The following is a 17,752-nucleotide window of genomic DNA, read 5'->3' on the forward strand; positions in this document are numbered from 1 at the left end:
TGTTTGTCAGGTATTGGAGACTGGCTATTCCTGGTCTCGGGCCTTCACACTTGGCTGGTGGGGTGCCGATAAACCCTAGCCCTTTACTTCTGCTGGTAGGAAGTCATTAACACTGTGGAACTGTTCATGTTTAATAGCTCAAATTAACTCTGGCCCTTGAGTATTGCTTAAAGCTTTGGACTCTTAGGGGAAGCTTCACTTGGTCAGCCCTGCTTTGGGTTTCCTGCTGTTCAATTCCCAGTGTGATGTCAATCCTTTTGTAGCAGTTAGCTTGCTTTCTTTTTGCTTCTTGCACAATGCTTGATGTAATAGATGGAAGAGTCTGGAATTTCGGAACCATTCCCATTTGGTTTCATCAGGAGGATGGTGCTAGGCCTTTCTTCATGGTTATTTGGCTTTAGTGTTTTTGATGGGATTGGTAGGGCTTTGAGTTTGAAGTTCACTTGGTCTCTTAATGGATGGAAGAAAGAGATTTTATATCTTGCAACACATGGATACCAGAGTAAAGAGAGCTGATAATGTGGGGATATATTTTAAAGTGAGAATTTTTTTTTTTTTTTGGAGGAAGATTAGCCCTGAGCTAACATCTGCTGCCAATCCTCCTCTTTTTGCTGAGGAAGACTGGCCCTCAGTTCACATCTGTGCCCATCTTCCTCTACTTTATATGTGGGACGCCTACCACAGCATGGCGTGCCAAGCGGTGCCATGTCCGCACCCAGGATCCAAACCGGTGAACCCCGGGACCCCGAAGCAGAGTGTGCACACTTAACCAGTGCGCCACCGGGTCAGCTCCTAAAGTGAGAAAACTTTTGAATACTTATTGTGCAAGATTCTGTGCTGGTTGTGAGTTCCCAAAATACTGTTATCCAGATTGCTGGGAGTAGTCCTTTTAATGATTTATCTTTCATAGACAAATTACATTTGCTATACCCTCTTTGAAAGGACTTGATATTATTTATTTATTTTGAGGAAGATTAGCCCTGAGCTCACATCCGTGCCCATCTTCCTCTCCTTTGTATGTGGGACGCCTGCCACAGCATGGCTTGCCAGGTGGTGCCATGTCTGCACCTGGGATCCAAACCAGCGAACCCCGGGCCGCCGAGAAGCTGAACGTGCAAACTTAACTGCTGTGCCACAGGGTCGGCCCCAGGACTTGATATTTAGTATATTGATAGAGAAGACTTAATTGGGGAACCAATGGAAGGTAGAAATGTCTACCCATTTGAACATGTGAGTTTAGGAATTGTGTGTCATGTTTCATTTATTATAGGAACTGTGAAATACAGAATTTCTTATAGCCAAGGCCTGCACAAGGAATCAAAAGAAGTTTTAGAGACATTAAAATACTCCATAGGTTCTCTTACTTTTTGAAGGAAAGCATTAGAAATCAAAGACTAAAGTGAAATAATTTTTAAAAAAGTTTAGTCCATGGAAATAGAGTGAGTAAATAGAGACAGTGAAGGACAGGTGAGTTGAAATCAATTAGACTTAAGCGCACTGTAAATACTTAAAAAAAAATAAAGTGAAGTGGGTCTGATTGCTGGCACTCTCCACTGCCTTCCTGTGTGTATTTTTCAGCTGCTTTATGAGCCAGGAACTGACCCCAGCTGGAGGTAGACTAGGAATGCAGATGATAAACCACTGAAATGTTAACAGGTTTTTTCTTGGTTAATTGATCTGTGGTATACTCATTTTTTAATGAAAAAAATTGTTTTTCTTTTTTAAAAGTAAATGAAAAAGTCAGTTATTGCCTTTAAAATGACAGCCATTTATTTACAGTTAGAAATGGCTGCACAGATTTGATTTTCATTTCCGACTTTTTTGGATTAGAAGTTTGGAGGGCTGCACATTGGAGGGTTTTTTTTTTCATTTTTAGAAAGTTTTAGTGGTGGTAGTAAGTATAATTTAAGTAATATTTGTGGTAACTTAAGTAAATAGAACTACTTTGGATTTAATTTGAAATTCATGTATATTTTTCCATTTTATTTTTTTCTAGAAGAAAAGTAATAAAAAATATGGAAACAAAAGGATAAAAGATTTTTGGTTCTGTGTTTTACAGATTAATGCTATGGTTAGGGTCTCTTAGTGTTTTTAACAGGAAACTGTCATGTACTTTGATGGCTGCATAATGGTCTGTTGTATGGACATTCCATAATTTATTCATTTCCCTATTTATTGTTCGTCATTTAGTTTATTTCTAATATTTTGCTGTTAGAAACAATACTACCGTAAATAGCTTATATCCAGTATTCATTGCAGCATTGTTTCTAACAGCAAAATATTAGAAATAACATGTATCTATCTCTTTTTTTTTCCTTTTTTTTTAAAGATTGGCACCTGAGCTAACATCTGTTGCCAGTCGTTTTTTTTTTCTTCTTCTTCCCAAAGCCCCCTGGTATATAGTTGTATATTCTAGTTGTGAGTGCCTCTGGTTGTGCTATGTGGGACGCCACCTCAGCATGGCCTGGTGAGCAGTGCCATGTCTGTGCCTAGGACCCAAACCAGCGAAACCCTGGGCCGCCAAAGCGGAGCACGAGAACTTAACCACTTGGCCACAGGGCTGGCCCCCTATCTGTCTGTCTTTTTACCATCATGCTGATATTTTTGTACAGTAGATTCCTAGAAGTGGTGGTGTGGGTCATAGGGTTTGCACATTTTAAACTGTGCTAGATAAGTGCCAAATGAATACAAAGAAGTGATATGAATTATATAGTTGCCACATTGTGTGAAAGCGCACATTTCCCATATTGTTGCCAACACTGTATATTATCAATCTTTTAATTCTGTCACTTGATACAAATGATATCTCTTTTATTAATTTGTCTTTGTAAATATATACATTTCATTATTTAGCTTTTGACTAGGTTGTACATGGACGTGGTTTAAAAGACATAAAATTTATAGTTTACTCTCCCACCCTGTTTCCCAGCCCCAGTTCAGTCCTCAATCCAGAGGTGACCAGTATTACCAGTTTTTTGTGTATCCTCCTATAAATATTTTATGCATATACAAACAAATTCATGTAGTATACTTTTCCTATTAATTGGCATATCACTTGTATCATATATATACACAAAGGATTGTATACAAAAATCCTATGTATACATAGGATTACTTCTGGATTTTATTCTCTTCTTTAAAATTCCTGTCTTTATGCATCAGGTTTCTTTTTATCTTTTTGCATTATATGACCTTCAATACAACGTTACATAGTAGTAGTAATAGAAGGCCTCCTGGCCTTCCCATCTTTAATAGGAAAAAATTTTTTTAGTGTTTTACCATTTAATATGATGATTGCTTAGGTTTTTGTTAGATAATCCTTACTAAATTAAGGTAGTTCCCTCTATTCCTAGTTTGCTAATTTTTTTTTTAATCATAATGAGTGTTGAATTTTATTCAATGCATTTGCAGTATCTGTTGAGAAGGTTATATACTTTTTCTCCTTTAGTATCTGTTAATATAGAAAATTGCTTTGATAAGTCTCCTACTGTTTAACTGTCTTTTAATTCCTGGAATAATCCCTCTTTGGTTATGGTGTCTATTTCCTCTATTACACTGCTCTTTCTATAACATAAGAGTTGTCTATACCGTGAAGATTGAATAGAACATGGTGTAAAAGTCATCTGAGCCTCTTGGCTTTTTTTTTTGTAGGGGATATTTGACAACTCTTGTTTTTTAATTTACATTTCTTTGATAGTCACTGGCCACTAGTAGTTCCAAAAGTAACTCTTTAACGTTCCTTGGTTCTTTCTCCTCTTGTCTGCCTTCTAAATGTTAATGTTTTTCAGAGTTCTATTATTCATCATTCACTCATCATACGTATTTATTAGGAGATATTATTAGAGATATTTATTTGTGCCAGGCACAGTGCTAGGAGCTAGGTGATTAAAATAGACATGATCCCTGCCTTCTCAGAACTTCCCTCCCTGCTGCTAGGTTGTTCCCTTCTAGTCTGGCTTCCTCACTGCTAACAGAGTCATTTTTAGGGGAGAAGGAAGGACCAAACTTTTCACCTCATTGCTTTGCTTAAGTATCTCTATTGAGTCCTTCATATCTATAGGATCATGTGTGGAATCTGGAGCATAGCATACAGGGGTCTTCCCAGTGTGGCTCAGCCTCCATTTTTCTCATCTCCCACCATTCTCCTGGACATACCAGCTACATTGTATCTCCAATAATCCCTGTTCTTTCATCACTCTGCCTTGATAACATTTTGTTTTTTCTAACTAGAATGCTTATCTCTGCCTGGCAAATTCCTACTTGTCCTTCAAGGCACTCCTCTAAAAAGATTTCTTTCTAAAATTCTCCTAGAGTTTGAATCCTGTAGCACTCTGTTCATAGATCTGTCCTAGAATTTTTCAAATTATATGATGATGGCCTATTTATACATCTGCCTCCATATTTAAATGACTGTAAACTGCTCAGAATAGAGTCTTTATCTCTAAATTGTGTCTCCTCAACAGCTACTATACTCTTAGCACAGAGTAGGCCCTAAACAAATACTTGTTGTGAATGCTTTACTGACTGACTACATGACTGGATGCCTGGAAGAGCCCTGCTGTCCTGCTGCCTTGAAGGGGAGTGCTACTGCTGCTGGTTAGGAAGCTCGCCAGAGAGGAAATGACTCTCCAAACTAGAACAGTGTATACTTGAATAGTCCCACTTTCTTCTCCCCTTCCCCCAAGATTTGTGTGTGCGCGTATCTGTGGTGGTTGTGGGGACATTTACTTAGAAATTTATATACATATATTAGTATTTTTTGTTGACTTTAACTTTTAAATTATTAAAAACGTGAGGACAACTGTGTAGGATGATGGGATTGTGGGTGACCTTTTCCTTTTTTGCAAATTTCTTTTATTACATTGTTCTATAACGTGATAAAATCAGAAATTTTTCTTAAAACTTTTTCCTTCCCAGATGCATTGAAACCCTATTTAACAAAGCATTGGCTCTTATAAAATCACATTTTAAGAAAAGGCAAAATTTCCCTGATCAAATGAAAATATTTGAGATAGACCAGTAATTATTAATTCAAAGGGACTAGGTTTATTTCCATGTTTGGCACAATAACAAAGGGCTAATGGAAAGGTTGTAGTTTTTAGTTTGAAAATTGAACAAACCTTACCTTGCTGCATTATAGCAAGCTATTGTGTCTTAGTTCAAATTCTGTTTCCTAGCAGGTTGATATGGACTAAAGGGATTAATAGATATAACAAGGTAACAATTCACAATGAAGGAAAGATAGGAAAACAGGCATTAAAAGAAGGTAGTTTACTAATGCGTCTGCCACAGAAATTAATGGGGAAATGGCATATTTGCTGAAATACAGAGGGGACTTCAAATTTGTTAAAAGGCAGACACTGAGTCTTACGTTGAATCATTTTCCTTATTTAGGTATTCAGTGCAGAGTGACTGACTGCATTTTTTGCATGGTGTTTGTCCTGCACAAAGTTCTTCCTTTATTATAATGAGAAATAGTCTCTAGTCAGTTTGATGCTGTTAAAAAGGACTTGTGCTCAGGATGGCAGTGTTAATCCCCAGAGCTGCCAGTGTAGTCTGAAAGTAGGGACAAAAGGATTTAAAGATGGGAGCAGGGGTATAAATAATTCTGGACCCTGCTTCTATATTGCTACAGAGTCCTAAATGAGGAGGAGTTGTTCCTTTAGAAACTATCGTCTTGCAGTTGAACACATACTGGAGGTTTCTAATTTAAATTTATGCTTTTGGATAAAATGGATTAGAGAGATTTGAATTGCTACAGGCTAAAGAGGAACAACAGATGTAACTTGATTCTGAGGAACTTTGTTTGAAAGAAATTTCCGTGCGAAATGACTGGAGTAAGGAAAAAAAAGAGAATGACTGTCCATTCAGAGACTACCTTCTGCGTACCAGGTCCTATGGTAGATGCTTTTCTTTCATTGTCTCCTTCAAGCCTTATCTTTTCAGATGAGGAAATTGAGGCTCAGAGAGGTTAAATGACTTACCCAAATATCACACAACAGTGAGTTAGAGGATGGGTTCTTTCTGATGCCCAAACCTACTAGACTACTAGAGATGTTCCTTGGTGGTTAGGTGGCTGACATCCCAGGAGTCTTATTTTTTTTTTGCTGAAGAAGATTCTCCCAGAGCTAACATCTGTGCCAGTCTTCCTCTATTTTGTATGTGAGTGGCCACCACAGCATGGCTGATGAGTGGTGTAGGTCCACACCCCGAATCTGAACCCACCAACCTGGGCCACTGAAGCAGAGTGCACTGAACTTAAAGCTATGCCATGGGGCCAGCACCCCCAGAAGTTTAATTTAAGAGCAAGTTTCTTATAGGTCTGGCTTGTTACTTCCTCCCACATTGTCTTGGAATCCAGGATTTAAGGTACTGCCTGTGGAACTGAATGTGCCAACACATTTTACTTGACGTTTTGGAAGGCCAGCCCCTTGCCTAGAGCTCATCTCAAAATTGTAGCTGCTCTTGGGATTTTGATGTAACATGAAGACTATGTTGTTGTTTTTTTCTCCCTATGCTGTATTTTAACAGCAGTGAATGGGGTCCAGGGTGTAATCTACTTAACTGACAGATTTCTCAGCCGTTTTATAGCAGGTTCTCTAGTATCTTTATCCTCATGACCATAGTCAGAAACTTGTTTTTATTTATTTAAACATGATTGTGGGAGAAGTAATTACAGTAAGCTTTTGACTACGCTGAAACAAATCTTACCCATACCTGAAAAGCTGGTTGTGAGGAGGGTTGTAAGTGGTAATGTTAGTTTTTCTGTACATCAGTTTACATCTTTTCCCAAAGGAAGGTGAAAACTGTTTGAACTGTGACTACTCTTTAGCTGACAGGTGTTAACAACTTGTGGTTACTCGTAAGCCTAGATAGATTCAAACTATTGACTTTGAGTTGAAGTATATTGTAATTTGGCTTATTCTTTCACCAGGAAATACACTGATTATTAATTTCAGGAATTTCAGTTATCCCTTTTGTTGAAGAGTTTATTGCTCATTAAAATATCGGGGACTTGTTTTTTTGGTAACCAACAGGACCGCAAATTGGTCTCTACTCTGGTTGTGCCAAATCCATGTGTAAACTGGGAGAAATCTGATTAATTGTGTAAAGAAAGGCTTGTCTAGAGAAAGAGCATCCTTTCTGACTTCTTTCAGAGGTTTATCTCTTCCACCAGAGGGATGGGGAAGCAGGAGGGTGAATCTGAGGCTGAACATAGCAGGTGGCGTGTTGTGTGTGTGTACTTGTATCTGTAAATATCACATCACTGTTTATAGTACACTGGACTCTCTTCATGTAAGGCCTAGTCAGGCCAAATCAGGAGGAATTGTTCCCGAGCTTAAAGCCAAGAATAACATCCTGAGCAGCAGGGGACAGAGGTCAGCTCAAGGCAACAGCTCTTGGGGGCTGTAGGACATTGAGAACCTTGAAGGAACTGAATTTAATAAGAAGGGAGCATGGAGCTGGCCTGGTGGCACAGCGGTTAAGTTCACACGGTCTGCTTCTCGGCAGCCCAGGGTTTGCCGGTTCGGATCCTGGGTGCAGACATGGCACCGCTTGGCAAAAGCTATGCTGTGGTAGGCATCCCATATATAAAGTAGAGGAAGATGGGCATGGATGTTAGCTCAGGGCCAGTCTTCCTCAGCAAAAAGAGGAGGATTGTCAGCAGTTAGCTCAGGGCTAATCTTCCTCAAAAAGAAAAAAAAGAAGGGAGCCAATATGTACTTTGAAGGTAGTATGTGAAACCTGCATGTCTCTTAATTGGGGCATGTCTTATTTATGCGAAATGAAAAATCATCTTAACAGTTGGATATTTGATGAGTTCATATCACCTCCTGGTCATTTAACTATATTTTCCCCTCATGCCTGCATTTTGATTTGTCTGTTGTTTGCGTTAGAAAAAGGGGAAAAGTGTGTTCTGTTCTTCTAGTGTTTTATTCTACAAGCAGCTTCAGAGAAGCCCAGGAGAGGGCTGGATTTAAGAGATCATATGTTAATTTAAAAAACAAATACCCTTTACAAAATCTGAGGACCTTCCGGACTGGCTGAAGTTTTGTTTCTGGGATCTTTCTGTGCTCACTTCTCTTCTTTTCCCTTCCATCTTTCCTCATTCTGTTGCTGGCCACTCACTCCACAGAGGCAACTCAGACTGTTTTCTAGTGGAGCATTCCAGTTTGTCCTGTTGTCTTCTCTGGAACTCATTTCTCTGGTCTGACTTCAGTTGGTTTTGGGCCAGAATGATTGTCTGAAAGCTTTTCTTCATGGCCTTTATTTCTTGGCTCTTTTAGTGCACTTTGCCTGATTGTTTTTGCTGGTTCTCTCCTTTTCTGGTGGTGTAAGTTATACTGCCTCCATTGGAAGGTTCTAAAGCTCAGGTGCAACCTCAGACCTGTTAGATTTTACTCTGGTTTATAAGTGCCTTTTTCCTTTCGTAGAAATTGGAAGATGAATCAGGTGCTCTGTCCTGAGATATTGCCGACTCTTCTGGGACTCTAGTTTACTAGTTGTTTAAACACATATGTAGCAATTTGAATTGTACTTGTCAGATAGGACTTGTTGCCAAGCCTCTGAAGTAGGTCATTGCTGTTTTCTCCTTTTCTTTTTCAGTAGAAAACTAGAGATGAAGAGAGAATTACCTTGTCCGTGGTCAGATAGTAGGTTGGTCTTACATCTTTTGAAGCAAACATCATTTTTGTATTATACTTCTTAGCACAGATATTAACAAATAGTTAATAAATACGTCTTAACTGTGAGTTGATTGATTGATTGATCAGTTACATTTCAGAATTCTCATCAGGTTGATCACATTTTGGACCAACATGTGAGTAAAGTTTCTAGATGGAAGGAACCTAATAGCCATGCAGAAAGTACTTAGCAATTTAGAATATGCGTGAAAAAAATCCCAATGTAAATCTTGTTCTAAAATGAGGAAACAATGGGGGTAGTTTGGCTAGAGCAGAAACTGGTTATAAATGTAAGGAAGAATAGGGTGAGAGAGGGTGAAAGAACATGGGTTAATCAAGAGAGAGGAATAATTCCAGAAATGGACATCTTGCCAGCTTGGGATCAGACAGTGAAAATGAAAATTTCCCACCCTTCCCCCAATGTTAGGCTCTCTACTCCTCTCAAACCACTATCCAGAGGGGCCGTTAATGACTGTCCGGGCACTAGTATCCGGTTTTTGGGTCTTTCGGCTGCCATGTGAAGCATGAGGAAGTCCTGTGGGATCAGTCTTTAGAAAAAACAGTTGGCCTTTTGATTTGTTAAATTCATCCTAATAGTTTTGCCTCTCTCAAGTAGTACTGCTAATGCCAAAGCCAAAACCATTTTCTTTATGGTTTCTTTATGGAGGAAGATTAGCCCTGAGCTAACATCCACCGCCATCTGCCTATTTTTGCTGAGGAAAATTGGCCCTAGGCTAACATCTGTGCCCATCTCCCTCTACTTTATATGTGGGATGACTGCCACAGCATGGCTTGATAAGCGGTCTGTTGGTCCACACCCGGGATCCGAACCGGCGAACCCTGGGCCACCCAAGTGGAGTGTGCGAACCCAACCAATATGCCACCAGGCCGGCCCCCCATCCACCTTTTTTTTTCAACCTTAAAAAATCAAACTCTGCTGTTTTTTTGTTTTGGGGCCAGTAATTTGCATCTCATTTGAGAGCCTTGGTTTCTCCCCTCATTATTTCTTCATGTATCCCTGTGCTAAGTCCTGCTCTCTGAACCTGTCTCTGGCTTCTGGCCTCATTGAGTTTTATGAATTTTAACTATGTATTTCGGGTTTCAGACCTGTTCCCAACTCTTGTCTTCCTCTGCTCCCTGTAGTAACTTTGGGTTGAGACTTGCTTGGGGAAAGGATGGTATTTTTTTTCTTGTCTTTTGTTTCCATAAGTATGTTCTCAACTTACTAATTACTCTTTACTTTCTTTGTCAAACAGGCCACCAAGCAGTTTCTTGAAGAGATTAACAAGTGGACAGTTCAATACAATGTTTCCCCTCTGTCTTGGAATGTGGCTGTCAAGTTCCTCATGGCCCGGAAGTTTGATGTGCTCCGTGCCATAGAGTTGTTCCACTCCTACAGGGTACGTAACTCAGGGATGGACCAGACCTGTGGCAGCTGGGCTCTCTATGTTGCTATTCTCTCTGCCATACTCTATACAAACAGTGGTTCTCTGAGTGTTTGCCCCACTCCCATAAAAAAAAGGTGTATCAGTATCCAGGAGCCCTGCTTTGGAGTCAGAAAATCCTTCTGAAGAGATACAAAATCTCCCTAAATTTAAGGAAAAAAAAAAGGAGAGGGGGGACAGAAAGCGCTAGGATTAGTTTAAGAGTGAGGCTCACACCTATCTTGTGGATCACTTCATTCAGTGTTTGTTCATTTATTCGACATATATTTATTGTATACATACTATGTTCCAGGTGCAGAGAGTATCATTTAGAAAGAGAGAGTAAACAATTATAGAAATGTTACGATAGGCCAGTACTGGGTTCTATGGAAGCACATTTAGTTAAGAGGAAGCCTTCTTGAAGGAAATGACTTCTAAATTAAGATATGAAGAATGAGTAGGAATCGGACAGGTGGGGGAGTATGGCAGAGAGAACAGCATGTTCAGATACCTAGTGGCAAGAGAGAAATTGAGCTGAGTAGAAATGCTGAGTGGGAATGGGGGGCATGGCAAGAGATTGAGCAGCAGAAGTGAACTAAGCTAGATCAGAGAGTATCTGCTTTTTAAGGGCAGAGAAATTCGTTGAAGGTGTAAACAGCAGAATGACTCGATCAGACTTACATTCTAGAAAGATTTTTCTCACTGTGCTTTAGAGAATGGATCAGAAGGGCTATACTGGAAACAGACCCATTAGGAGACTGTTGTACTTACCGGGAGAGAGACGATTGTGGTATCATTAAGCATGGTGTCAGGAAAGATAGAGAAAGAGTGGGCAGATTTTAGAATTAAAATCAGTTGGACAGGGTTGCTTAAATTGGAAGGAAAGAGGGGTCAAGGGTTTTGGGTCTCTGACTTGAGTGGCAGGGTAAATGGTGGTGGCATTCACTAATTTAGGAGACACTGAAGTGTGGGCAGGTCTGTGGAGAGAGAAGGCCATGAGTTCAGTTTGGCCATGTTAAGTTTGAAGTGCCATTGGGATATCTATGTCCTCTAAGCAATTGGAATATGAGTCTAGGGTTCAGAAAAGAAATCTGGACTGGAAGTAGAGGTTTTGGAGTAACCAAAGTAAAGCTGACTATTGGAGCCTTGCCAATGAGTGAGATCATCCTGGGAGAGTGTGACGAATAGGAAGATGTGTAGGGCAGAACTTCACCTCAGACTTTTTGCTTTGTTTGGTCCAGTATTATTTTAAAAATTGGATTTGAATGCTTTAGGTAGAGCATGCACTCTCTTGTGATCCAAGTACTAAATGCTGTCTTCACTTGCCACTGATCTCAAAAGGCATTTGAATTTGATTTTAGGGTTAGATTGAGGAAGAATGTACACAAAGACCTATCTTATTTTATTCACCAGCATGTTCCTAGTACTCAGCTCAGTGCCTGACAGGTAATAGTTACTCTACAGATATCTGCAGAAGGAATGAATGAGTCAGTGAGTGAATTGAGTGAGCAAATAAATGAAAAAAAAAAAAAAACACGCACAGAAGAAACTTAGAAAGAGTAGTTGAAGAAATAAGAAAACCAAGGGAGTATTCTCTATCAAAGGTAGAAAATGTCTCAGGAAAAAGGGCATGTGAATGGTCAACCTTGTCATTTAAAAGGGGGACTGAACATGCCCGGTGGATTCGGTGACAGGAAGGTTATGGTCACTGGAGCAGGAGCTCTCAGTGGTGTAGTTAGATTGGGAGTAAATGAGAATGCAGTAGATAGAGTGTGAAGGAACTGAGGGTGAGCTTAAAGAATCTAGCCATGGAGAATGAGAAGAATGTGATCATGGTAGTTACTGTTGGGAGGATGTTGAGGGAGAGATGGCTCCGGCTCCTATTTAAAATAGGAGAGGCCTCTGCAGGGAGGCAGTGTGAGGATGTCTGCTTCCAGACAGTTTTCGGGTACATGTTTTAATATCCTGGTGCAATACCAGTGCTGCTGCCTGTTTAAGAACTTTGACCTTGCACCCTAATGGTACATACTGGTTGGTCTTCAGGGTCAGGATTCTCACTGATTCAGAGGAAAATATCCTACCTAAAGGGCTGATAAGATAGCATTGGACAAGAATTCTGATAACACTCTCTGTTGACTGGAAGGAGGGTTACAAAGGAATTCATGATTCAATTAGTTAACTCTAAAGTCTCTTATCTCTGAGATTTGGTGGTTACATAAAGCTGTCCTGGATATACAGTATTTTCATATTGATTCATCTTGCTGTGCTTTGTTTTTAGGAAACACGAAGGAAGGAAGGCATTGTGAAGTTGAAACCTCACGAAGAGCCTCTTCGTTCTGAGATCCTTAGTGGAAAATTCACCATCTTAGTGAGTCTTTATGGGCCTCTCTTGTACTCTCCTTATTTCCTTTTGTAGCTGTTGTCCTCTTTGTACTTTGTTCTTGGATACCTTATCCTAAATCTAGAGTCTCAATAGTCAGGAGCAGATGTGAAGCAGTTGTGCAGTTTGACACAAAATTATTCTAGTAATAATCGAAATTATTAAGAATCAACTGTACAGTAGATTTAGGAAAGTTTCTTCATTGGTTCATCAAGGTTAGTCAAGGCCTTTGGGCTGAGTATACAGTGTGTCAGAGGCCCATCCTTCCTTTTTTAATGCAATCTCTCCCCACTTAGAGACCACAGCCTTTCAGTTGAGTATACAGTGGTACTTTTAAGGCAGAGCATAGAAACCATGGTCAGTTGTATTCCATTGTTTTCTCCTGCTGTTTTTTTTTTTTTTCCCATCCTGCTTGGGAAGTTAGCTAAACTGCCAGTGTAGACCATCCTTTAATCTCTCTGCAATTGAAGAGTTAAGAGAATGTGGTTTTTTCCTACTACAGGAATATGATCCAGGGGGTGCTGAGAGTCAGACATGGGATGATATGAACTTTCTTCCCTTTTTGGAGCAATTGATGCAAGTCAGAGAAGTATTGCCAGCATCTGTTTTCTTCAGATCAAACCTTTGTCCAGAATATAAGAAGCCTTAGTGACTTTGTCATTTTCTATTCAATTTCTAAATGTTTCTTGCTTTTGATTTGCTCTAGAATGTTCGGGATCCAACAGGAGCCTCCATTGCCCTCTTCACTGCCAGATTGCATCATCCTCAGAAGTCAGTCCAACATGTGGTACTTCAGGCTCTGTTTTATTTGCTAGACAGAGCTGTGGATAGGTGAGCATAGACACTATCTTTTAGGCATTCTGTATCCAGATGGGAAAGCGGCAGTCCTTGATTTGATTAAACTCAGCAGTGCCTTCACTGTGCTCCTAGGATGTTCCCTGGGCAGTGCTATGAATAGAAAACATTCCATGTCCTTAAGGGCTTGGCATGTTTCCAGGTACTATCAAGATGGTGGGTATGCTGTATGTTTACCTGCTTGGCTCTATTTTAGGATAACAGAAGCTGAGAAAACCAATTAACTAGCAGTCCTCAGTGTATTGAGAATTACTTAATTGAAAGAGATTGAAGGGGAGATGACCTGTGCTGGTTCTTTTTGCTCATTCTCCCCTGAATGTTGATTTTTGAAACCCCCTGGGGCCTTAGTTTCTTTGTCTGTAAAATAGGAATAATGCCATTTATCTCAGAGGATTTTGAGAATCAGCATTCAGGAAAGAAGAGTCTAAAAGTATAAAGTTAAGCAAAATTATAAACAGGTGCATACGCAAAAAGAACTAGCTCAGGTCATTTCTCCCTCCCCCTCTAAGGTAAATGATATTATTACTGTTCTACAGACAAAGAAACTGAAGCCCCATGAAGTTATGTGACTCTTTTACAGTCATCTCATATTGGTGCAAATAGGTCTAAGACCCTGGTTTCTTCAGTGTTGGCCAAAGCTATTTGTACCCTACTCTGTTGGCTTTCTGCCATACTTTCTTTCTTCTCTGGTGCTTGCCATTTACAGTTTGTTATTGCTCCACATGTCATTGGTTGGTCCTCTGGGTTAGAAGTGATATATCGAGAGCTGAGACCTGAGATAGTGAGAGACAGCTGTGCACAACTTTAGTCATGCTGTGGACTTAGTGGATGGGAATAGTCAAAGGATTGTCTGAGGTGGGGTTCTCTGTCTAGTTTGCTTGTTACTGCTTCATTAATGTTACTTTGATAGTACTTAGCTTCTGTTTTTGATGCTCAGTGGGAGATATATCCGAACCACACACACAGCATTATTATTATTATTATTATTTTTTTTTTTTGAGGAAGATTAGCCTTGAGCTGACATCCACAGCCAGTCCTCTTCTTTTTGCTGAGGAAAATTGGCCCTGAGCTAACATCTGTACCCATCTTCCTTTATTTTTTATATGTGGGACGCCTGCCCCGGTGTGGCTTGATAAGCGGTGTGTATGTCCACAGCCAGGATCTGAACTGGTGAACCCTGGGCTGCTGAAGCAGAGCACATGAACTTAACCGCTACACCACTGTGCTGGCCCCAGCATTATTCTGAAAAAGAGAAGTTACTAAGGAGAAAGGACCATTGGTCTCAGAGGCCCTGTACTGCCCAATCAGAAGTGTAGAATTTCTCAGATTCCTGTGATTGGTCTTCAGGCATAATTGCCAGAATATAGGTTCCTTTGAAATGCTTCTTTAGCTCAGAAGAATGAATGAAAGCCTCCTTTACCAGAAAATTCAGTATTGGCCTTTCTCCTTGCGGAGCTTAGAGAGTCAGAGCTCTCAAAGAGGCATGGCAGTGGCCAAAGCTTGCTCTTTCTGGTGTGACTATTGGATCTCACAGGAGGACCACACACATAAACATAATTAAAACTTTGTTTTCATGATGTCCGTTCCTTTCTTAAAAACCCTGTGATTCCTCATTATTCAGAGGGTACATATAAAATAAATAAATATGAACCCATTTTTCCAAACAAAATATTCTCACTAGTAAGGTTGTTTTCCCACGTTACCTTGAGCCAGGATGAAAGAGGAGGAAACCCCTCCTCTTTGCTAAATCTTGCCCTTTCTTTAAGGCCCAGCTTCTATGACTGGCCCACTTACCACTCCAACCTGTCATAAATAAAATTCTTTTTACTCTGACTTTAATAACACTTATCAATAATACCAATCACTTTGTATTTAATTATATACAACCTTATGATGTCATTTATCTTAGAGTGTTGTGTTTTTCATCTACCTCTAGATGTAAGCTCCTTGAGGGCAAGGAACCTTCTTTTTTACCATTACATAATGGAAAATTCCCAAATCTCCATAGGTGGAAAGGAAATGGTATCATAAACTTCCACATACCCATCATCTATCTTCTTCAAAGTGATCTATTACCAGTCTTGTTTCATTGATAGCCTCCCCCCTCCCCCTTGATTATTTTGAAACAAATGTCAGAACTTTATTTTAAACTTCTTGGTGTTCCTGGTAGCATCCAGTTCAGGAATCAAACTCAGTAGGGAAGCAATTATTACTAGAGAAATAGCTATTAATGTAAACCTCATATTCTGTACCCCCAAAAATGAAAATCCTATTGCATATGTATTTATTTCATGTGCCTTCACAGGATGAGTGATTTTTAGGAATATAGATCCTGCATCATTATGCACCATAGCTTCTATTTTATTAAATTCTATTTCCCCTTGCAGTGACTTCTCTGTTTCAGTTCCCTGCCACAGGCTGGAGCTGTGAGAGGAAAATCTATAAATTCTGTAAATTTGGCCCTTGATGAGCTTGTGGACAAATGGGAAGTCTCTAGATCTGGATAGTTTACTCAATAATTGTGCCACTTGTTTAAGAACGTCTTTGATCTTGGTGAATCATAATCTCTCTGGGGTTCTGAAAAAAGGAGTCAAGATTTAGCATTAACTGTAACACATTAGGGGTCATTTGAAACCAAATCTGCTGGAGAAACTTGGGTCTACCTCAGAACTAGAGATTTTTGAAATGCTACATCATGGAGGGGATGCATCTGCCTTTGATTTTGTTGAAAGGGTGAAGATATGGAGGCTTCCAGGAGGTGATACAAAAAAATTAAGATAGAAAATAACATTGAGACCCCTGATTGCAGGATTCTGTTTTGTGCTAAAAAATTTTCTCAATTGTAAATAGATATGAAAACTTGCCATCATCTGTGAATAGTCCAATCAAATAATTTATTTTGGATGTGCAGATCAGAAGCAGATAAGCATCTGGCTTGGTGGAAGAGTGCAACTTTAGAAGTCTTTAGGCATTAAGGAGATTGGACTGAGGAATACTTTTCATATCTTCATATGTTCTTAACTGCATTCTGAGAATAGACTCATCACCTCTTAATTAACTTTTTAAGATGCTTTCCAAAGACCATTTGTGGGTTTGTTTTCTTCCTTCAAGCCATAAGAGACAAATTCACCATCATTGAGCTTAGAGTTTTGTTTTTCAGTTTCTCACAAGGTCTTAAAAATATTTTCTTAGTGATGGGATTCCAGTCCACTGAATTACTGTTCAGTGACCATTTATTTTATACCTATTTGCAAGGACTGTGCTAGGGACTGTTGAGGGTAATGAGGTGAACAAAACACATTTTTGTCCTCTAGAAGAGAATCAGATGGCCGCACAAAGTGGGAGTACTTTAAGAGCCTCAAGAAAAATCCACAGGAAGATTGATGGGGCTTCAAGGAGATGAAGGATGGTAGTACATTTGATTACAGTTATCAGGCAGATCTTCTTGGAAGAGGAAACTTTTGAGCTGAGCATGGAATGTTATAGAATTTGGATAAGCAGATTCAGAGACATGGGAGAAAACCGTTCCAATTTTGATAACCTAGATGCTCTGGAACATTCTCAAACCTAAGAATTTGACACTTGATAAATCTAACTAAATATGCATCAATAAGTATAATTCTAATTCTAATTCCAACCCATAGGGTTTCCTCCCACACCACTAAGCAATTCTCCAACACTAGCTCGGTGTTCTACAATTCAACTCAATTCTGACACTATCTACCTGGAGGTAGTGTCAGATTCCACAGGTTAAGGGTTTTCAGTCCTACAAAACTGCCCCTCCTTCAGATGCCAGTGGCAAGTCCAGGTTGTCTTCTGTGCTTCTGACCAACAGGCTATAGATTGGAGGTTCCGGTGACCCCCTCCTTGGGTTTGGTGAATTTACTACAGTGGCTCACAGAACTCAGAGAAACATTTTACTTACTAGATTACTGGTTTATTATAAAAGGATGTAATTCAGGAACAGCCAGATGGAAGGGATACATAGGTCCAGGTATAGTGAAAGGAGCATGGAACTTTCATGCCCTCTTTGAGAGGACCACTCTTCTAGCACCTCTTCACATTCACCAACCCTGAAGTTCTCTGAACCTGTCCTTTTGGTTTTTATGGAGGCTTCATTACATATGCATGGTTGATTAAATAATTGGCCATTGGTGACTGAATTCAATCTCCGTCCCTTTCCCCTAGGGGAAGGGAGGGGAGGGACTGAAAGTTCCAACCTGCATCACCTGGTTGGTTCCCCTGGCAGCCAGCCCTCATCCTTAGGTGACCTAGGGGCAGTCCAGAGCCACCTCATTAACATATAACAACAGATACTTTTATCACTCTCCTCACTTAGGAAATTCCAAGAGTTTTAGGAACTCTGTGCCAGGAACAAGGTTGAAGACCAAATATGTATTTCTTATTAT

At 39.8% G+C, this 17,752-nt stretch overlaps 1 protein-coding gene and 1 long non-coding RNA gene across 5 annotated transcripts in view; one reads left to right on the forward strand and one right to left on the reverse strand.

The window, feature by feature from the left end:
• Positions 1 to 17,752, forward strand: part of PTPN9 (protein tyrosine phosphatase non-receptor type 9) — a 78,941-nt gene that overhangs the window by 23,195 nt on the left and 37,994 nt on the right. For 2 of the 4 annotated variants that reach the window (XM_023653279.2, XM_070233271.1), the window contains exons 2-5: positions 9,941 to 10,084; positions 12,387 to 12,476; positions 12,991 to 13,077; positions 13,195 to 13,319. In XM_023653279.2, the coding sequence (XP_023509047.1) occupies positions 9,941 to 10,084; positions 12,387 to 12,476; positions 12,991 to 13,077; positions 13,195 to 13,319 (446 nt within the window). The remainder of the gene's footprint in view (positions 1 to 9,940; positions 10,085 to 12,386; positions 12,477 to 12,990; positions 13,078 to 13,194; positions 13,320 to 17,752) is intronic. The other 2 variants (XM_023653284.2, XM_070233288.1) reach the window with 1 other exon arrangement.
• LOC111775722 (uncharacterized) overlaps positions 1 to 17,752 on the reverse strand; it is a 59,882-nt gene that overhangs the window by 7,733 nt on the left and 34,397 nt on the right. The window lies entirely within an intron of this gene.

This window comes from Equus caballus, chromosome 1 (genome assembly GCF_041296265.1).
Source record: "Equus caballus isolate H_3958 breed thoroughbred chromosome 1, TB-T2T, whole genome shotgun sequence".
NCBI lineage: Eukaryota > Metazoa > Chordata > Mammalia > Perissodactyla > Equidae > Equus > Equus caballus.